Consider the following 17,188-nt stretch of genomic DNA (forward strand, 5'->3'; position numbering starts at 1 on the left):
TCAGGGGAGGCTGGCGCCAATTGGAAAGATTTTAACTTCCTGCGAAGTACAAGTGCCAAGAACAGAGGTCTATTTATTTTTTCTTCCTGTCACAAGAAAGAGGTGACATCATCAGGTTGTTTTATATTCTTAAAATGGCACCTTTCTAAGGTGCAGACAGGGAAAATGGAGAGGACCTCCACTCCTGTGTACCAGTGTCCTATGTACCGGCTTCTGAAGGATCTCAACATTGAACTCAGCCCTCATACAGGCTTTGTTTCCTAAGCCCCAGGACGTCAGATGGCAGGTTACGGTGTTTTAACTGTAGCGTACCAAAAACAAGGTGAGGGAACCTGCAAGGCCCGTGTCTGTCGCTTCAGAGCTACCCACATCCTCACTTTTGCAAAAAGTGAAACTTCCCTTTCGCAAAAAACAGCATGAGCATTTTGTAGGCACGTAGGAGCCTGTTCTGCATTAATTTGAAGGCGATGAACACGATCTCCATGCCTACGATGATATAAATGGAGAAGAAGAGGAAGAAGTGGGGGTGATCGAGCTTGATGTCCCCGAATCCAATGGTGGTCAGTGTGACGAAGCAGAAGTAAAAAGCATCCTCGAATCCCAGCTCCGTCTCCCAGAAGGGGAGGATGGCAGCTGCACAGGAGATGTAAGCGAAGATGACCAGGGCGATAACGGGGAGAGGGATGTCCAGCCTCTCCACCTGCTGGCCTACTTCATCCAGGTTGCTAAGGATAGAACAGGACAGTCGCCCCAGCGCCAGCTCGGGGCATGAGCTGCTCCTCTCTACGGACTGCGTGGGTAGTTGTAGCTTGTCCTGATTGTCTCGGACGACCAATCTCTCAAACAGCTCCACGTTGCAGCTTGGAGATGCAGGCTCCCCGTATGGCTGGGGGTCTAGGAACTCGCCCGCACCAGTACTGATGACAATCTGAGGGATGGTTTCCTCCGTGGGTTTGTCGTCCTGCTGCCTCCTGCAGAACAGGCTGGAGCACCACTGGGAGGGAGCATGGGGGAGGCAAAGGAGAGCCTGGAACTGACTGTAAGCCCTGGATAAGACGGTGGCTAGGATGTCTCCGATGTCTGTGAGGACCAGGAACATCAAAGGGATTCCGAAGAGAGCATAGAGCATGCACAAGAACTTGCCGAGCCTGGTGATGGGGTACATGTCTCCATAACCTGAGAAACAAGACAGAGCCTGCTGTTGGTGTCAGTCTCCCAGCATTCCCCAGGGGCTCAAAAGAGGCCTGCTGTTTCTCCTCCCGGACGTGAAACTTTACACGGTAAGAATATTCATTCTGGACTGGGTGCAGAACTCGGGGAAAGCTTTGCTTAGTGGGCATAAGGCTTCAACCCCAAGTGCCAAAAGCAAACATATACGTGAATAAATATGTAAATATTCATCTCGAAGCGTCTGTGTGTGTGTCTGGCATGTATCTTGATCAAGGTACTGGGAAAGAAGAGAGGCAGCTCCTATCCAGCTGAAAATGTCTGTGGCAGGGGATGTGCTGGGGATGGCACAATCGCTCTTCATTTCGTTAGCCGAGGTTATTTCGTTGTATGTGCCCCACATGTACCCTTGAGGCAGGGCTGCACCCGCCTGGAGGACCACGTGCACCCTCAAGGCAGAGCTCACCCGCCTGGAGGACCACGTGCACCCTCGGGGCGGGGCTCACCCGCCTGGAGGACCACGTGCACCCTCGAGGCAGAGCTCACCCGCCTGGAGGACCACGTGCACCCTCAAGGCAGAGCTCACCCGCCTGGAGGACCACGTGCACCCTCGGGGCGGGGCTCACTCGCCTGGAGGACCACGTGCACCCTCAAGGCGGGGCTCACCCGCCTGGAGGACCACGTGCACCCTCGGGGCTGGGCTCACTCGCCTGGAGGGGCACTGATAGGAGGCAGACATTTCCACTTTATCTTATCAAAGATGCTGGCTTCCACGAACCCACCTTTGTCCTTTCCGAGGGTCCTGGACCTCTTGGTGCATTTGTTTTTATATAAGACATTTATTTTATGCCTCTGGTGTGGACGGTAGTGTGCATTGTATCAGGGGACCATAGAAAGGAGATAAAGTTACCACTGTGTCCGCCAAGCTGCGAAGTTTCAGGAGAGAGAGATACGTGTGTTTGTGAGTAGCGAGGAGGCTCTGCGCACGCAGCACTCACAGCAACCTCAGTGCACAGCCCAGCTCTGAACTTAGCAGGCCCCTACTTGGCCGCTACTCACATCTTTGCACTTCAGGTTAGAGGGGGGTGGTTGGTCATGCTCCTAAGTGACCAGCTGGGCAGATCCTGACAGGCTGGGACCCGGGACCCTATAGGCTAGTAAACATGATGTCCTGAGAGCTAACATCCCCTTGCTGAACACCTTCCTGGAGAGGTGTTCTCGTAATTTACAAATGGGGAAACTGAGGCAAGGGGCGATGAAGGAGCTTGGCCCAGCCCATATGTGTAATAAGCAGTGGAAGCTGGGAATCTAGCTCACAAGGTTCCTCAGACCTCAGCACTGCTTGTCGTCTTGGGATAGGACTCTCAGCTAGTGAGAATGGGCTGACCAGTTCCCGTCAGGGGCTGCTTTTCTCCAGGAGCTGAGCCAGCGGCCCCTCAGCGTGGACCACTGCAGCTTTCAGAGCTGTTGACAAGCAGAGGGAAAAGCTTCGCTGTGTATGTTTGTATTTAATCTTTGACTAATATAGAAAAATGCATCAATTGTGTAAGTTAAATTGAAAGCGATTCTTAGCAAGCTGAGAGCACGGGTCTCCTCTCTGCTTACGGCCCCCCTGCTGGAAACTTGGCCTCCCAAGGCAGACAGACTGTGGGGTGGCCATCTCACCAGGATCCTAGGGACCCCCCTAAGTTCTCATCAGACCCCTTTCATCTGTCCAGCGCTGCACACCCCGCCGGCTGGGGGCCGACCACGTGGTAGCAGGGTTAGGTAAGTCCATGGATGCACTCCTTCAGGGAGTAGTTATTGCGTGCTTAGGGAACCCACAAAGCACACACGTGCAACTCAAGCTCTCTGAGTTTCTGGGGCAGGGGAAGCAGATGTCAATCAAATACCCACCAATAGGACTATTGATATTTGAGATGAGGCGCCATCACAGGAAGGGAGAGAACAAATTATTATAAACAATAGAAATGACAATTATTACAAATGTGGTTAAAACAAAGGCTTCCTTCCATTCAGGATTTAGGCTCAGGAAAGATTTCTTGGTTAGGTGACTTGAACGCAGGCTGACACAGGGGCTGTTCTCATTCACTCTTGTTGCTGTGATACAACACTGACCAAAGCCTACTCGGGGAGGAAAGGGTTTGTGTGGCTTACAGGTTACAGTTCATGGTTGAGGGAAGCCAGAGCAGGAACTCAAGGCAGGGACCTAGGGGCAGAAACTGGAGCAGAGATCATAGTGGATCCCTGCTTATAGCTTGTTCCCCTGCTCTTGTTCAACTACGTTTCTTACACAGGCCAGTCCCAGCTCCCCAAGGATGGTACTGCCCATAGTGGGCCTCCTACATCAAGATAGTTTACAATTAATCATCAAAAAAAAAAAAAAATGTCTCGTAAACATGCCCCGAGTCAAGTTAAGGGAATCCCTTAACCGAGACACCTTTTCCCAGGTGTGCAAGTTGATAGTCAAGATGAGCTAACTCAGGGGCCAGAGCCTGGTCAGGCGAAGCAGCAATGTCAGTATGGGCAATGCTCCTGTGGCCAATTCATACAGCCAAGTAGTTTGTGCACTGCACATGAGTCAAGGGTGTGACAGGGAGCTGGAATCCAGCCTGCCATGCACGCACCAAGCTCCTGGCTCAGGACTCTATGTCTCCCTAAAGAGGATTTTAAATTTTAACCAAAATGTCTCCAGAGTAAAGCTGTCACTATATATAAAGAGTCGAAGGAAGGCCAGTGTGATGGTTGAATAAGAATACTGCCCGCCCTCCCCAAGGCTGGAGAGATGGCTCAAAGGTTAAGAGTGCTGCCTACTCTTCCAGAGGTCCTAAGTTCAAGTCCCAGCACCCACATGCTTGTTCCCAGTCATCTGCAATGAGATCTGGTGCCCTCTTCTGGCTTTCAGGCATACATGCAGACAGAATATTGTATATGAAATAAACAAATTTTAAAAAAAGAAATAAAAAAATAGCCCCCATAGGCTTATATATTTGAATGCCTAGGCACCAGGGACTGGAACTCTTTGACAGGATTAGAAGGATTAGGAGGTGTGGCCTTGTTGGAGGAGGTGTGTCACTAGGGGGTACTTTGATGTTTCAAAAGCCCCTGTCAAGCCCAGGCTCTCTCTCTCTGCTGCCTGAGGATCAGGATGTAGAACTCCAAGCTACTTCTCCAGCACCATGTCTGCCTGCCACCACGCTCCCTTCCATGATGATAATGGACTACACCTCTGAACTCTAAGCCAACCCCAATTAAATGCTGTCTATTTTTGAAGAGTTGCCTTGGTCACAGTGTCTCTACAGCAATAGAACCATAATTGAGATATCCACTGTGGCCAGTGGGCATGGATCAGGGGAGGGCAGTGAGGTGAGCCTGGGGAGGTGAGGAGTCTAAGGGCTTAAAGAGAGGCGTACCTAGGGGTGTAAGAAAGGTGCTGAGACGGGAAGACAGGGCTGGCTTGTCCGAACCCTCACTGAAAAGGTGGAATTCTGGGGGAGAGCCCACTAGGAGGTGTTTGGCAGAATTCAGGAACCCAGAGGAGAGGAAATGCCATGGAGGAAACTGGACACCTCACTCTGATTCATGAGCTCCGTGGCCTGGTCTAAGGGACTTGATCATTTGCTGCCTCAATTTCATTGGGTACAAAAGCAAAGGGCCTGGAATCACACCTGAAATCTCAGCTGCTTGGGAGGCTGAGGCAGGAGGATAGAAAGTTCAAAGCTGCCTCTGAGCTTGGTGCACCAGCCAAGAGTCCTATCCCAAGTTTTACGTGGGCCCCAGAGTCATAGCCCTTAGGGATGTCACAGGCCATGAGCAAGTCCCCCACACACGAAACACCTCATTTTCCAGATAATGTACAAGCCCCCTGTTCTCAGGAGTTTCCGGAAGCTCACAGCTGGCTCCTCAGAAGCAGCTGCCTCCTCAACCCAGGCCTCCAGGGTCAGGGCCTAGAGTTAAATTTATTTCGATTTAAAGGATCAGATCAAATATTGCTTGTGCAATCAGTAAAGTGCTTTTTAGAATCAAAATCCTCTGCCCAGCAGAACTTACGGCTATCTCCATTACCGCCCACATTTAATGCAGAGTAGACGGATAAGGCTGTGACCTGTTGAGGTGACACAGCTATATCCCTCGAGAGCCAGCACCTTTTACTCCAAGAGCTTGCCCATCGATATGTCCAACCCAAGGTGGGCTGCCGGAGACCCTTGGAGTGAGATGTGTTACGGTCCAGAAGATCCTCTACATTCCAGAAAAGAGCCCTGGGAAGCAGGTCTCAGAGGGCACACAGCCCCACAGAGAGAATGAACTAACTCTCCCAATTACCGAACGCTGAAATGCAGAATGGAAAACTATCACTTCCTATAATGCATCCCTTATTCCGATACAATCACTCCACAGCACTTAGCCTGCCAAGGATTTAATAGCCCCTGCACTTCCCTTCCTGATGCCAGGAGCTGAGCCAGGTGAGAACTGACCAGCCTCAGACACAGGTATCTCTTTCTTAGCCTTGGGGCTAGCTGTCTTCTGGGTGAGCTGGACAGGCAGGGCTGAAGCAGGGGTACAGAGGGACCATCACACCCAGCAGCGGTCACCCCACCATCCTCCTTCAGGGCACTTCTGGCCACAGGCTTCTCTACTTGACTCATACAAAGGGTAGCGGTTTGGGTTTTCCTGAGATTTGAACCAAGCCAATGCATTTCAAGTGCGTCAGTGATGGGAGGCCTGGAGGGCTCCTACGGAAACCTGGGCCTGGATTCTGATAGGTCTGGGGCAGGACCCACGCGGGTTCGTATAAGATAGGGAGGAGATTATGCAGAGCAGCTGGGCGAGAGTTTGCGTGGAAAATGTCTCCAGTGTCACCATTTATCGAGGGGGCAGGGATGTGGCTTAGTTGGTTAGGGTACTTGTCTAGCACATACAATGGCTCGGTCCTCACACCACATGGCCACAGTGGTACTGCCTTTAGTCACAGAACTTGGGAAGTGGAGACGAGACTATTGGAAGTTCAAGGTTTGTCAAGGGGAGTTCTAGACTGGATAAAGCCAGTGGTTCTCAACTTGCGGGTCTCGATCCCTTTTGGGGGTTGAATGACCCTTTCACAGGGGTTGCCAAAGTCATCAGATAACAGATGTTTACATTATGATTCACAACAGTAGCAAAATTACAGTTACGAAGTAGCAACAAAAATAATTTTATGGTCGGGGTCACCGCAATCTGAGGAGCTGTATTAAAGGGTCAGAGTTAGGAAGGTTGGGAGTCACCAGGAGAAGGCAAATTGCAGACCATACTTGATGGAACTGAGCATGAATTTGCATTCCTCACAAGCTCTTCAGCTGTGTGGACCCCACAGGTCCAACACACCTGGATCTGCTGTACCAGGCTGATGACTCTCAGCAGACCGCATCTGTAAATGTTTGCAGACAGTCTTGGTGACCGTTGTGGGTGGGGGCAGTGACAGCCATGCTCCTGTGTCTAGTAGGTGGTGGACATAGCTTCCTGCAATGAACAGGTCAGGTTCCCAGGACAGATAATTAGCCCATTACAGTGGCCATAGGGCCACTGTGAGGTCCTGTGAATTCGATCTGATTAAGTTCTTGTTGGGCAGTGAAAAGACAACCTAAGCTTGTTCCTGATGTGGGAGTGATCTCTTTCTAATCTGTTGATTTCATTGGCCATTTGATAGGACAGAAAATTAGGTAGGTGGAGTAAACAGAACAGAATACTGGGAGAAAGAAGCTGAGTCAGGCAGTCGCCATGATTCTCCCACTCCAGACAGATGCAGGTTAAGATCTTTCCTGGTAAGCCACCTTGTGGTGTTACACAGATGATTAGAAATGGGTTAGATCAATATGTAAGAGCTAGCCAATAAGAGGTTAAAAGTAATGGGCCAAGCAGTGTTTAAAAGAATACAGATTCTGTGTAATTATTTCGGGTATAAAGCTAGCCGTGTGGGCGGCCGGGTGCCAGGAACGTAGCCCGCCGCTCTTATTACAACATGTTCCCTCAACCCCCAACTTCTCCCCAGCATCTTACTCAAAGTCGCTTATTCCCTGAACCACACTTCTTTCACACTGGTCCCTGGGTTTAGCTTGGGACTTGTGATGGTTAATCTCAATTGTCAAGGTGACAAGGTTGCCATGGAAACGAACTTCTAAGTGATTTCTTGGATTGGGTTAACTGAAGAGGGACGTCCCACCCTAAATGTGGGTGGTGCCATTCTATGAGGTGGGGTCCCTTACTCAAAAGAGAGGAGGAAGCAAGCTGAGTGCCAGCATCCATTGCTCTCTTCTTCCTGACTGGATGCAAAGCCAGCTGCTGCCGCATGGTCCTAATGTCACAGCTGATGGAGGAAGGTCATTGGTTAAATAATAAAGAAACTGCCTAGGTCCATTGGATAGGCCAACCCTTAGGTGGGTGGAGTAAACAGAACAGAATGCTGGGAGAAAGAAGCCGAGTGAGTGAGTCGCCATGATTCTCCCACTCCAGACAGACGCAGGTTAAGATCTTTCCTGGTAAGCCAGCTCGTGGTACTACACAGAATATTAGAAATGGGTTAGATCAATATGTAAGAGCTAGCCAATAAGAGGCTGGAATAATGGGCCAGGCAGTGTTTAAAAGAATACAGTTTCCGTGTAATTATTTCGGGGCATAAGCTAGCCATGCGGGCGGCTGGGTGCCGGGGACGCAGCGCCGCCGCTCGTATTACAACAGAGTGGCACCCAACGTGCTAATGAACTCCACGTAAAACCTGAGAGGGCTTAAAAAGGAGAGAGAGAGAAAATTTAAGACAGCTTTTTGCTGTTTCTGGGTTGCGTGCCGCAAAGAAATTGTCCTGACTCAACAGCAGGAAAAAAACTGGCTGTTTTAAAATGCCGGCTTTCTGGGCTGTGCCGCCATTGCGATCTCTGTCTGGCTCCTGCAGGAGACAGAGCTTTTGAATGGAGCATTTGGAGTAAAGTGCTACGGCTTGCTTGATGGCAATGTGGACTGCTGTGTGCCTGGAACTGTGTGTGACTCAGGGGCACCAAATGGTTCTGATGCAGGAGCGGCTCAGCTCCGCCATGCGGAACTCTGCTGGTCTCAGGCAGGAACTACCGTAATTGCCATAATAACAGCGCAGTTAAGGTTTAGACTGGGCAGGACACAGGCGGTACCGTATTACCTGTACATGGTGCAACTTAAGTTTTTAAGAAGTGCTTAACATTTTAAGAAATGCTCCTGGATAGTAAAAAAATTACAGATTCACAATAAAACAGATTCAGACATAAAAGACCACAGTGTTGGTGCCTGTACGTAGGCTTGAGAGAAAAAACAAATATAGAGAATAAAGTTAATGGTTTAAAAAAAAAAGGTAAAGTCTTTAAAGAGACAGAGTACAGATAGTTGTAGATTAAAAGAAATAAAGAAAAATAAGCCACGTAAAAATGGAAAATTCACAGAGAGTCTGGATTCTTTGTATTATTGTGTTTTCTTTAAAATTTTTGACTGTGAAGGAGCTAAGTACAGAGAGACATTTCATTATATGGGCTGCCAAGCTAAACCAGAATGGATATAAGGGTATTATGATTTCAGAATATGGGTCTAAGGATATGATGCTTTGGAGAGGGTCTTCTTTTGTTTTCACAGAGGATGAGACTCTGTGGATTGCGTCTATCCCGATATGGTATGATAGACCACGCCCTCCTGAAAGGTTGCTGTGAACACCTTCAGAAAATTACTTCACTCAACTGCCGACTGAGATGACCCTGACACACAGGTTACACCATGAAAGATCTGAATACAGCGCCCCCATTCAGCAGGAAGCAGTTTGGAGAAAAAAAAAACTGCGCCCATGTTCCCAAATATTGTTTATAAATGTTCTTTTACATTTAAAGGGGGATATGATATAGATATGAATAATTTGCATTGGTATGGATTTTAAGGTCAATTTTGTTATATGTATATGTATTTCTGATCTTGATTACTGTATTGTGATTGTATAGTTCATTTAAAATGTAATGTATAATTAGGAAATGTAGGTTGCTAATGGATAATCATCAATAATAGTCAAATTTGTAGTCATGTTAGTTAGATTTTCTAGATATATAGAGATATATTTCAGTTAGATAGGCATTCTTCATATCTTTCAAAGACTGCAGAATATGGCATTTAAATGTTTTAATAACTTAGGACTTTTCATGACAATGAGACACGTCTGCTCCTGGCAGCACCAATCTACTTCAAGAGGAAGATGGGCATCGAAGAGGCTCCTTATGGAGTTTGATAGCTATTTGGGTAAGAAACTGCTCTTGCCTGGACTGATGCATAAGCTGGACACAGAGAACCCGCAGAGAGAGGACTACTGAACTTGCCTGAAGGTGAAATGGTCTTTTGGGGTTCCTGACTCATGAAAGAGTCTGTGAGACATTCTGCAGGACACAGCAGATAGTGACTGAACTGTCTTTGGAATTTCCTGCTTGATGAAAATGTCTGCTGGAAACTATGGGCCTGAAGGCTGAAGATGGATGCCCCAATGGTACAAAAGAACTTTGGGTGACTGTCCAGGCAGCGAGATGTCTCTGTCATTTCTAGAGTTTGAAGTATCTTACTTCTTGTTTGCTTAGGTAATATTATATCCTTCTGGAGTCTTTGATGGAGTTGAAGAATGGTTAGTTATAGTTTTCCTTACTTATGATAAAAGATAAAATAGATATAAATATTGTAACTGTAATTCTTGCTTGATAACTGTTTTGCTATATGTAATCTTACTATGTTAAAATGAAAGCCTTTCTTTTTTGTTTAAACAGAAAAAGGGGAAATGATGGAGGAAGGTCATTGGTTAAATAATAAAGAAACTGCCTAGGTCCATTGGATAGGCCAACCCTTAGGTGGGTGAAGTAAACAGAACAGAATGCTGGGAGAAAGAAGCCGAGTGAGTGAGTCGCCATGATTCTCCCACTCCAGACAGACGCAGGTTAAGATCTTTCCTGGTAAGCCAGCTCGTGGTACTACACAGAATATTAGAAATGGGTTAGATCAATATGTAAGAGCTAGCCAATAAGAGGCTGGAATAATGGGCCAGGCAGTGTTTAAAAGAATACAGTTTCCGTGTAATTATTTCGGGGCATAAGCTAGCCATGCGGGCGGCTGGGTGCTGGGGACGCAGCCCTGCCGCTCTTATTACAACACACAGCGCCCCCACCTGGATAGACTGCACCCTCTACCTGTGAGCCAAACCCAACTCTTCCTTCCTTAAGTTGCTTTTGTTTGGTATTTTGTCATAGCCACAAAAGATGTGACTAATACATGGGCTGCATGCCTCACCTGTGAATAGGGACAGTCACAGTACCTCACTCATGAGACCCTTGTGAGAATTAATGGAGGTTATGAATCACTTGGTCCTTAACTGTGTGGTTCCTATGCTTCTTACCTATTATCTACCCATTCCCCACTCTGCCTGTCTCCAGTCAGACAACCAGGATTGGTTCTTAACGACCCATGGGTGCAAAACCTCTCTCGGAGCTTGTGAGGTCATGTGTAGAGTATGTGGAGACAGACACTGGTGTCCCAGTGAACAGTCCCTCTCCCTGGCTCTTAAACTCTCCTCGCCCACTTAGGATTACATCACTGATTTTGAGCCCATCTCTTGTTAAGGCCACTTGAGAGGGGGAAGAAGATAAACAAGAAGCTTCTAGAACACGATCTCTGCTGTTTCTAGAGAACTCAGGGCAGAAAGGGGACAGTCAGTTCTTTCCAAATTACTTGTGGTTATGTCTAGAAGTTATGTGGACCCTGTGGGCCTCGTGTGAGGTGATGGAAACCTGATATTCAGCGCTGCAGGAGCTGTGAATCACCCCGACCTGGTGTGTCTGGGGGCAGGCAAGCGCATGGTCTTCTTGGTGCTGTTGGCCATTGATTGAGTCAGGTGGTCGGGCAGCTGCTGAAAGAGCTGTGGTTGCCACTGACACATATAGGCTCAGTCCACCCTTTCTAGTGCCTTAAGGGTAAGATGGGCAGCAGTAGGTGGAGCTATGGGTCAAGGTGTCCAGCTAAGAGGACCACATCCCTTTAGAAGTTACTCAACTCTGAGTCTTGGTGGACAGACTCCAAAACCCACAGCTGACCACCAGGGTCTGCCACCCTGGAATGGGAAAGACAGAACTTAACTACATCTCTGTGGCTGCTGTGGGCATAGCCCTCCTAGAACAGGAGAATGCTCTTTCGAATGACAAGGACCCCAGGCCTCTGACTGGCCAGAAGGGGCAGGAACTAAGCAAGTGGCTATTATTATCTTGGTGAGAACTCTGTCCTAAGAGCTCCTGACTTGGCCCTCCCAGCAGGCTAGATGCACTGCCAAACGCAAGCCAGGCTAACTTGAACCTGCCCTCATTCCTAAAGTCCTCTCAACTGGCCTAGGACATAAAGTCCAAGTCTCCCCATGGCCCCTGGAGCCTAGAAGGGCTCGCAAGGGACCAGAGTTTTAAGGTCCAAAAGGGGATACTAAGGCTGGCGTTTTACAGGGATCATTTTTCTTGCCTGGAAACCTCCTCCCTTTGATCTGTCAGACTTCAGCTCACAGATCACATTCGCAAGGAAGCCCTTACGCCTCTCAGGACAAGTCAGGGCCCATCCCATCTGTCTTACCTGCCCCTGTCTCAGATGTTCCTCTTGCATGATTTTTAGTGTGGGTGTTTATTGGCCCCTCTCTTTCCTCTCTGTTCCTCGGATAAGAGGTTTCCCTGAGGAGGAGCACCCAACCTGTTCCCAAATTACATGTGGTTTACAGAGAGAGGCAGTAGAGAGGGCTCAAGTGTACATGACTGAGTCTCAGGTTCTCCATCTGGATATGGGATGACAACTGAACCTGTCTGGTCTGGGCACAGAGGAACAATATGAGACAGGGTTCAGTGGGGGAGTACTTGCCCGCCTACACACACCACAGAAACTAGGGCATCTTAATTGCAGCTATGCATATATGGGGCAATGGGAAGAAACAGGCACAACAGCAGAAAGACCAGGTCCCCATTCCCGGTTCCTGTGCCCTCCACCATTCAGGATGCTGGCCTTTGTGTGGCCTCTGAGAAGACCATGCACGGCTTTGAGGGTTCTCAGAACCCATCTTTAGATGAGAGGCTGATCATGGTGCAGAGGCAGTCCTCACCCTTCCTGGGTTCTAGAGGGAGCCCCCTCTGGGTGACTGCTGCACTTCCCTTAACCTGGAGATTGGGACCATGAACAAACCAAGTGCAAGGACAAGACACAGCCAGCTCTGTCCACTCTGGGAGTTCTGCCCTCCTCAGGGCCACTGTGTTCTCCAGGCACCCATAGGGCAGATCCTGCTGCCCAAGCACCGCTTCCTGAGCAGAAGACAGGGGTCTGCAGACCTCACAGGCCCACAAGGTCAGGTCCCACTTCTGAAGGAATGTTACTAGACTTAGAAGTCTCAAAGTCCATTCGTGGGTACCAATTCCACTCACTGCGTGACCTTGGCCTCTGACCTCTGACCTTACCTCTCTGGGCTCAGAATGTGGGGCTCATATGACCCCATTCCCTGGGCCTGCCTGAGCATTGGAGAGCAGCTGGACATGGCTGGGTTTGTAGTCACGGAATGCGCAATGCAGTGTTCAGATCCCGGTGCGGGGCTCTTGGCTCCCCTCCATTTCCACACCACAGCACTTCCTCTTCTGTAGCTCTGGTGACTCCTGGAGTCTCCTGCCACCTAGACGCCATGAGCCTAAAGCCCACTCCCCTCCTGTCTCCTGCCACCAAGACGCCATGAGCCTAAAGCCCAATCCCCTCCAGTCCCAGCCCTCACAGCAGCCAGCTCCAAGTCCTCCTTTTCAGCAGTCCTGGGCATCTCCTTCTGGAGGCACCATTGGGAGTCACTTCCATCAGCCAGGCATCCAGGTCTCCCTCTCCAGACCCATCCTCCCCTCTCCTCAGCTTGCCCATCCTGTCCATCAAAGCCCAAACCCCCAGTGCCAGCGGGTAGTTCTTCAACCCCCACCCTGATCGTCCTTCAGGCTGCCTTTCCTGCCCTCCTCCCATCTCAAAGCTGTTGTTCTAACTTGGGTGGTTGTCCACCTGGACTCCCGAAGAAGCCTCCAGTAGCCACTTTCCCTCCTTGTCTCAGGGAGACTGAGTCACCAATTTCTTCCCTGCTGGGAGTCGGTTGGACACGACCCCTGTCCTAAGGGCATGATCTGGCCTGAGTCTCTCTCTTCTCCACTCCTGAAGCCACCTCCTTATAGTCCCAGCACTTGTGTTGCTCTCTGGCCTTCGATTGGCTCTGTGGGGTCTGGAACGCCCTTGATATGCCCACCTACCCCACCTCTCTGCCTTCCTACCCAGGAACACTGCAGGCTCGGCAGGCCTTTAGAACATTCTCACTGTTGGGTACCCCAGTTCAAGGCTGATCCAGCCACCCTCCTTCTCTACTGTCAGGAACTGCCGAGAACACCACTGTCATGCACAGACCCCTTCTGTTCACCTGTGAGCATGTCTAAGCTGCCTGGAAACCTATAGGCTGGAGCTGTGTCCACCCTGTTCCCAGATAGCACAGGCGTGTGTGGTGGGCCAATGCCTTTACGGAGGAACATTCAGTCAAGGGTCCAAGAAGGACCACAGCATGGCCTGTACCTTGCTCACCTGGGCCCATGCCCAGGCATTGGACTGCAACCACCTAAAGAAGGAAAGATGCTGTCTCCTGATTTGCCTTCCACACCTGGGGCCTATGGACAGTAAGGGCTCCCCCTTCCTGGTGCACCCCTGTACTAGAAACAGCTCCCAGCTCCCAATGTAGGCATACCACCACTCCTCCTTGTATTAGATAATAGGAATGTCTCAGCACACCTGCCCTCAGGTACCCTGTGTCCTTCCCAGGCAAGCAGTTGTTGTTAGCCGCAGGGCAAGCACTTACCCACTGTGCTGAACACTGTGCAGCAGAAAAAGAGAGCGCTCAGGAAGGACCAGTCTCCGGGCGCCTTAAACCACTGGGGCTTCATCCGCTGCAGATGCTCACACAGGTCCTTCCTGTTGCCGTCCACCACTGGGAAGAGACCAGAGTGATGCCAGACAGTCCTGCCCAGTGAGAGCTCAAGGGCGAGCACCACCCCACCCCATTGTCCCAACCGTAGCCTAGCCATCAAAGCCCTCCTTAAAAATGCTTCCCCGGCATAGATCCAGCCTACGGAGCCAAAGAGACTGGATAGTCCCAATGGGGGCCTGGGTGTGATCTGAGCTCAGCAGCCTTAGAGGATCCCTTCCTTCTTCCATGGACTCAAACTATTATTTTTTTTTTTCCTTTCAGAGAGGGCCCAGGCTGCCCTCCAACGCTATAATAAACAAAGATAACCTTGCATTTCTGGTCATCCTAACTCCAGCTCCCAAGAGTTGGGATTACAGACATGGTTCGTCATGGCTTGTTTATGTGGTATTGAGGATCGAATCCAGGGCTTTATGCATGCTAGCCAAATACCACTGACTGAACTGCAGCCTTTGAAGATTTCTTAACGTTTGAATCATTTCTTCCATGTTCCATTTTGTTTGTTTTGTTGTTGTTTGGGTCTTTGGGGTTTTGTTGCTGTTGTTATTTTTTGAGATAAGGTCTTGCAACGTACCCTTGGTTGGCCGAGAACTTGCTACACAGGACAGGCTTTCCTCAGATGGTACCAGTCCTGCCATCACATTATAGTCACGCAGCACCATGCCCAGCCTTCTTTATTTGTTTTAAAGAGGAATAAAAGCCTCTGCCATCTCCATCCTGGAACTCCAAACTAGAAGGGCTTTTGGCAAACCAGGCTGTGCTGAGAAACCTGCAAGACACCAAGCCTATAGCTCCCGGCTTCAGGCCGAGGCTGTCTCTTGGGATGGGAAGCCTTGGTCCCTGGGCTAATAGGATAGCACAGAGTCTGGCCACAGGGGAAGTCATCACCCACTTGAATTAAATGGCCCCGGTCTGGGAATCCAGACTCTAAGTGCTAGCCTCTCCCTGACTACTTCTTATATGTCTAGACAAAAGGCTACTTTCTGAGTCTCAGTTTTGCCCATTTGCAAAGCAGTTCAGCCTGGTGGTTAGAATTTCAGACTCGTGAGTCTCCTGAATGGAATTTCTATCTTGTTTTCCTTGTACGTGAACTTTGAAAGTTATGTAACTTTCCAGGGCAAGAGAAGATAGGAGATTAAAGATATAATCAACAGAACATGAGAAAAATAAAAGAGAATAAAAGATAAATGAAAAATTAGGCTCTAACAACCAGAGAGCGGGGGAAAAGAGAGCTTGAGAGCCTGCCCTGTTCTACACGTGGCCCATATGGCCTCTGTATGCTGCTGCTGCCAGGTGGGGACATGGTTTGCGAACAAGTCTTGATAGCTGGGGCTGACTGGAAGCTGGCCTAGGAAGTCAGAGTCCTGCTTGATGGAGGGTGTTTGCATCTTTGTCTTAGAGACATTTCTACTCAGTGGCCAGGCAGATGCTAAGGTGCTATTGGCACACTTGGGGCTGTCATAAGACCCCCATTTATAGCAAGTTCAGGGTCCCTGACCCAGCCCACACCTCAGATTCACCCAGGAAATCTATCTAAAGTCTACATTTCCAAGCTTCCTCCCACATCCACACAATTGGAATCTCAAAGCTGGGCTGGAGGGATTTGTAAAGGGGTCCTGGACACAGAGTGGAGTGTGCTACAAAGTCTTGGTCTAATGCCACAATGTATTTTCTTGCTTAATCCTGCCCAGACCCCATTATCTTGTCCCCATTTTTATAAACTAGAAACTGAGGCCCTGGCATCCAGACTCACTCTGGCCAAACCAAGGGATGTAACAGAAATAATACCTGTTGAGCATCTTCTGCCTTGCAGAGGCCTCGTGCCTCTCATCTCTGTCTTCCCAGGGGTCCTCACTATTGGCAGACCTCAGATAAGGGTCCCCTTGTCTTCAGGCGACTAATAAAGGAGGACCCTGCTGCAGATCTCATAAACTAAGCTAAAACAACAACCTGGCCTCTGTCACCCCAGCCTTGGACCCCACCCCCCAAAAGCCCACTACAAACAGACTTTGAAATAGGAATCAGCTTGTTCATTTCCGGGATCCATGCCCGGGTAGGATGGTTCCCTGAAGTCTCAAAGTTGAAGCCTGCACCACTCATCCTGCCCAGCCCACAAAATCTCCAGTGACCCACCCTCCCCTATGCCCTGGGGGCTGGGTGGGGCTGGCGGGAGCCTGAGGCACAGGCAAGGGGAAGCTGCACCCTAAGAGCGCCTGCTTAGGGCTTACTTTCCCCATTGCACCCCTGTTCATTTCCCAGCTGCCCAGAGAAAAGTGACCCCACCCCCAAGCTCACTACAAACAGACTTTGAAATAGGAACCAGCTGGGAGGAGGTTAGAGGCAAGCTGCTCACAGCCTCTTGCCAGGGTTGCTGTGAGACCAGAACCTCTCAGGCACCTACCTGTCCTGTTACATTTCAGGATGCTGCACAGCTTGTCCAGGAACTTCTTCAACTCAGGGTTCTCCTCTGCCTCTGGGTCAGAGCGGCCCTCGACTGCAGAGAAGAGAGCAGCACCCACCAGTGCATAGGTCACCAGGCAGCAGAGGAAACAGAAGCCAGGCAGAAGCTTGCCCAGGGCCTCGGGACAGCATCTCCTGGCTTTCCCCAGCACCTCACGGCAGCATCCCCTGGCCTCAGGTGGCTCCTCAGCTTCCATCCTCTTAGACCGACTCAGGGAAGGACAGGAGGCCTTTGTGGAGAAGCTGGAGGCAACCAGCCTGGGCCTAGAGGAGGAGGGTGGGAGTGGCCGGAGAATGGCCAGGCTCCAGCCCTAAGTGGATAGTGCATGAGTTTCCCAGAGGACCCTGGAAGCAGCCGGAACCCATCATGTTCGGCTCATCCAGATAACTGGGATGGCGCCCCTGCTAGCGCCCCAGATTGCTATTGATCCACCTGACCAGTGCCAGAGCTGCTGGCGGGGGCTTTGGAGGACCTCGTGGTGATTTGTTCTGCCTTTTCCTATTCTGAAACTGCGGTCCTGGCTTCCAGGTACCAAG

The 17,188-nt window shown here is 49.9% G+C and overlaps 1 protein-coding gene across 1 annotated transcript; it reads right to left on the reverse strand.

Annotated features, from left to right (window-relative positions):
- Positions 1–373: 373 nt before the first annotated feature.
- Positions 374–16,848, reverse strand: Kcnk18 (potassium two pore domain channel subfamily K member 18). The gene is made up of 3 exons (XM_057777518.1): positions 16,593–16,848; positions 14,066–14,194; positions 374–1,176 (listed from the first exon to the last, which is right to left on the reverse strand). Exons 1-3 carry the CDS (start codon positions 16,846–16,848, stop codon positions 374–376), a joined length of 1,188 nt encoding a protein of 395 aa, XP_057633501.1.
- Between the last annotated feature and the right edge of the window lie 340 nt (positions 16,849–17,188).

The sequence above is a fragment of the Chionomys nivalis genome, chromosome 8, assembly GCF_950005125.1.
Source record: "Chionomys nivalis chromosome 8, mChiNiv1.1, whole genome shotgun sequence".
In the NCBI taxonomy this organism is placed as follows: Eukaryota; Metazoa; Chordata; class Mammalia; order Rodentia; family Cricetidae; genus Chionomys; species Chionomys nivalis.

Coding starts and splice junctions, on each gene's coding strand:
- Kcnk18 (XM_057777518.1), bottom strand. CDS start 16,848: ATGGAAGCTGAGGAGCCACCTGAGGCCAGGGGATGCTGCCGTGAGGTG. Junction 14,195..16,592: donor CCTGAAATGTAACAGGACAG/GTAGGTGCCTGA, acceptor GTCTCTTCCCAG/TGGTGGACGGCAACAGGAAG. Junction 1,177..14,065: donor CACAGTGTTCAGCACAGTGG/GTAAGTGCTTGC, acceptor CTTGTTTCTCAG/GTTATGGAGACATGTACCCC.